The sequence below is a fragment of the Sander lucioperca genome, chromosome 10, assembly GCF_008315115.2.
Source record: "Sander lucioperca isolate FBNREF2018 chromosome 10, SLUC_FBN_1.2, whole genome shotgun sequence".
NCBI classification, from domain to species: Eukaryota; Metazoa; Chordata; class Actinopteri; order Perciformes; family Percidae; genus Sander; species Sander lucioperca.
Genome location: NC_050182.1, coordinates 6,177,760 through 6,182,419, shown reverse-complemented (window position 1 = coordinate 6,182,419; position 4,660 = coordinate 6,177,760). Strand labels below are relative to the sequence as shown.

The 4,660-nt window shown below is 36.4% G+C and overlaps 1 protein-coding gene across 1 annotated transcript; it reads left to right on the top strand.

The window, feature by feature from the left end:
* Window positions 1-1,091: 1,091 nt before the first annotated feature.
* Window positions 1,092-3,832, top strand: LOC118496000 (ribonuclease pancreatic-like). Its single transcript, XM_036005905.1, has 3 exons — window positions 1,092-1,165; window positions 1,720-1,769; window positions 3,254-3,832. Exon 3 carries the CDS (start codon window positions 3,260-3,262, stop codon window positions 3,677-3,679), a length of 420 nt encoding a protein of 139 aa, XP_035861798.1. The 5' UTR covers window positions 1,092-1,165; window positions 1,720-1,769; window positions 3,254-3,259; the 3' UTR covers window positions 3,680-3,832.
* The last annotated feature ends 828 nt before the right edge of the window (window positions 3,833-4,660 follow it).

Below are 4,660 nucleotides of genomic sequence, written 5' to 3'. Positions count from 1 at the left end.
GTGTGTGTGCGAGTGTGTGCGTTTGTGTGTGTGTGTGTGTGTGTGTGCATGTGTGTGTGCATGTGTGTGTGTGTGTGTGTGTGTGTGTGTGTGTGTGTGTGTGTGTGTGTGTGTGTGTGTGTGTGTGAAACGTGATGTATGAGTTGGGATGCTCTACAAACGTCTCCCTGATGGAAGGAGGGAGAAGAGATTGTATTCAGGATGACTAGAATCTTCCATAATACCTGGTGCCTTCTTAGTGCTGCATTTCCAGTAAATGTTTTGGAGCAGTTCAAGTGGAACCCAATGATTTTAGATGCAGTTTTGACCACCTTTGTCAGAAGATTAAGGTCATGTGAAGTAGCTCTGCCAAACCACACTACAATGTTGCCTGTCAGTATACTCTCAATTGAACAGCGGTACAAGTTCTGTAGCATCTAAAGGGACATACCATATTTCTTGAGACACCTCAGAAAATAAAGCCTCTAATGTGCCTTCTTAATGGCACAGCTGATATGGAAGGACCATGAGAGGGAGTCTGAAATGGGGATGCCGAAGTATGAGTGTGTGTGTGTGTGTGTGTGTGTGTGTGTGTGTGTGTGTGTGTGTGTATAGATCCACTTGTATGTCTTGTTTGTTCTTGTTGATTATCTTGTTGTGTATTCCTATTTCTAGTTCTGCTTTTTTTAATGTAAAGCACTTTAAGCACAAAAATCTTGACTTTGACATTAAGCAAAATAAATCCTGATGTAAAAGTCAGTTCTAGCTGCTAGTGAAAGCTAATGCTATACCTGCTATAGAAACTGCCTCAGTATTGTGTTTCATAATATAAAAAAGTATATTTTAAAGTTAATGTTTCTCTATTTTTGTAAGTCATCATGAACAGTACGCACCTGCATTGGAACAAAGTGTGAAAACATCTTCAAGTGTTAAAACATTAACATTTTAACTTGATCTTTTGGGTTTCACGCGTTCATCTTTGACTCTCAGTAACGTGTGTATTTAAATTAGGATCAGTGGGTGGGATGTCTGTTAACTTCAGAGACAACCTCTCTCTGTCGGAGGATATAAGACTGCAGACTATTTCATTTCTCTATCTGAACATTCTTCAGATTTGCATTGTGTCAGAGTTCTGCTCTTCTTCTTCATCTTCATCAGCACCTGAGCTCTCTCCACCAACTCTACGGTAAGAGAAAACGCTAACTCTGGCTCCTAACATTAGTTTTTGTCACTTTTTGTTTTCGATTTTTTGTCAACTTGTTTGTTGAATTTTCAGTCACTCTGTTGAAAAAGAATTTCAACATTTTTGACACTTTTTTCTACGTATTTTTCAAGGTTTGTCATTTCCTTTGATGTTTGTCACTCTTTCACATTTTTGTCTGCATTTTTGTTGCATTTTTGACACTTTGTTGACCGTTTCCAAAAAACCTTGAAGTTAACTGTGATGTAATGTAGTTAAATGTGATGTAAATATAATTCGTATCACGTAGAATTATGTTCTATTCTTGACCTTTTCGATACTTGCTATACCTGCATGCTATTTTTACCTTTTTTCTGCACTTTGACAGTTTTTCTTGCTGCTTTTTGACAGTTTTGTCGCCACTTTTTTAGTTAAGTGTGATGTAACGTAGTTAAATGTGACGTAATGTAGTTAAATGTGATAAATGTAGTAAAATGTGATGTAATGTAGTTAACTGTGATGTAATGTAGTGTTTGTTCATGTATCATGTGATATTCCAGGTATCTCTCCTGCTGCTGACTCTAGAACTCATCTCTCTCCTGTCATACAGGTAAATATACTTTATATTATTATTCTGTCTTTAACACATTTAAACTTCTCTGATTCTGTTTCATCTGCAAGGACGAAAACTCAAAAGTTTGTTTATATTTTCACTTCATTGTTATGTTTGTCTAACTTCATCTCGCTGCATTGGGACTTTATGGATTTCTTCTACAGAAATAAATCTGTTGAACCTGTATATGAAATGTATTTAATCCTGTGTGCAGTGGTGTACACACTATATTGGTAATAAATATAATACTTTTTAAGGAAGCCCTGGTCAAGAAGAAAATCACATTTTAAAACAAGTGCAGACATGTTGATATATTTGATTTAGGTAGGACTTGAATTCAGTATGTGAAATAAAAACCTGCAGTTTTAGCTGATATTGTAACTCATTCCATGAAGTTGGAGCACGGTAACTAAAAGCAGTTTTTCCAAACTCTGTTTTAGTTTGTGGAACATCATACAGTATGTATCTACTTGATCTTAGATTGTGTTCACTTTTAACACCTAGTAGATCTCTACTAGGTGTTACAACTGTAGTTAAATATGAAGGAGTGTGTGCAGTTATTGATTTGTACACAAAGATCAACCCATGTTTGAGCCTTCTTGTGTTGAGTGAGGGCCAATACACCATTTCATATAATACACAGTGATGGGTAGAGTGCTTTGCATGCATTATAAATCTCAGTCCTCACTGATACACAGAATCCAATGATTTCAACAGAGTCTTTGTGGAGTGTCTGTAAAACACATCTCCATAGTCTAAAACTGGCAAAAAGGTAGATTCAACCAGCTTTTTCTTGACTTTCTGTGTGAAGCATACTTCATGAACTCTGCAGAACTCCAAAGACATGAGACATTTATCAAAATAAAAACAAATGTTACCTAAGAAGTCCATAGATTTCTTTCATTTTAAGTGAAAAGCCATGTCTGATAATACTGTACATTGAACATTCAGAAAGAAGTTTAAAATCATTAGCATTTGGAAAATAAAAATACTTTTTTATGTTTTTCAGACACTTTGTTAAGATTATTTTTGAGCTTTTATTGTGACATCTTTAGACAGGAAAGGGGAGAGGGGGGGTACGACCCGCAACACAGAAAGAAATGCTTTTTCTGTCTCTAAGACATTCAAACTTCTCTGCTGATATAGATTCTGTTTCAGCTTTGAGGACGATGCTTTTTATAAGTTTTTGGTGATTTTCTCTGAACTTTTTCAAACTTTTTTTACTCGTGACACTTCAGACGCTCTGTTTTTGCACCTTGTTTTACAATTTTTACGTTTTTGTCGTTTTGTTTTAACTTTTTAGTCGTTCTTGCTTATTTTTCAGTGATTGAGTTTCTCTAACAGCTTTTAAATGATAATATAAAGAGATGTTAGATATGTCAGAGTAAAGTCTCTAACAGCTTTTATATGATAATATAAAGAGATGTTAGATATGTCAGAGTAAAGTCTCTAACAGCTTTTATAACTCTTGTGTTCTTCAGATCAACATGAAGATCTCTTTCTTTGCCAGTTTTCTGCTGCTCTCTCTGTGCCAACTGTGCAGCAGTTCTATCTTTGATTCCAATAGGATTAACGTTAGGGGGGTTGATGATAACAAGTTTGAACAAGAGCATATCGTGGCTAACCTATGCACCCAGGTGATGATTGACAGAGGATTTGATGTCCTCAACAAAACCACCTGTAAGCCGGAGAAAACCTTCATCAAAGCTACAGTGGACGAGGTCCGAGCCGTCTGTGGGGGTGGAGGAAAGGGAGTCAGCAAAGAGAACTTTAAACTGGTTGAGTGTAAAGTTGATCCTGCTCATAACAAGCCTCCCAACTGTCAGTACACGGTTGAGGAGGTGGAGAAGAAAATCCTGGTCACCTGTGTCAAAAACAAACCTACTGAGTTTAAAATACATGAGTAATCTGTTACTACCTGATGAATCAGAGTAATCTGTTACTACCTGATGAATCAGAGTAATCTGTTACTACCTGATGAGTCAGAGTAAAATGTTACTGGCTGATGAATCAGAGTAACTTGTGTCTCCTGTTGAATAAAACACATGTGACAATTTAAATGTGGGTCTGTTTTTAATGTCATCATGTTCACTCATTCATAAAGTAGATGTGGGTTCAAGTGTATTCACGTCATTCTTATAAAATAGCTGCAGTTTTTTCTTGATTTGAGTCATATTAACACACACAGACACACACACACACATACAGAGCCACACAAAAAAATATAAATACACACACACACACACACACACACACACACACACACACACACACACACACACACACACACACACACACACACACACATCTAAAACATTTCCTCCTGTTCATGATTATTTCACCAAATTAAAGTGTTCTGTTTATCTCAACATGACTGACACTTTCCACTCTCATTGTTTTTGGATTTTATGAGACAGAACATTTCTTAACAAATGTCCAGAGTTCTTCTTGTTGAAAAGGGGAACAATAAAGAGAGATAAATGTGTATCTTTGAGGATGAGTTGAGGATTGTTCCACCAGATGGCGCCCTGACTCTCTTACACAGTTTATATTCTGTCAGAAACAAGAACAGACTGAACACAAGTGGAGCAGAAACTAAAATAATCTGTTCAGCTTCAGCTCTGATCTCTAAATGTTTTGTTCATGATGCTGTTTTTAAGGAGAGACACTAACAGACAGAAACATCATCTTTACCTTTATTTATCTTCCATAACATGTCTTCATTCAGAAAACATTCATGTTACTACACTTTGTCTGTATGACAGAAAAAACTAGTCTTAATTTCATTAACCAGGGGCCTGTTTAACAAAAGCAGAATATATAAATCCAGGATAACTGATAAAGCGAGGTTTGACCTAGTCTAATCTGAGCATCCTGGCTTGGTGCGT

What these genes read in the sequence shown, in the direction of transcription:
- LOC118496000 (XM_036005905.1), top strand. Translation starts at nt 3,260, where the DNA reads ATGAAGATCTCTTTCTTTGCCAGTTTTCTGCTGCTCTCTCTGTGCCAA.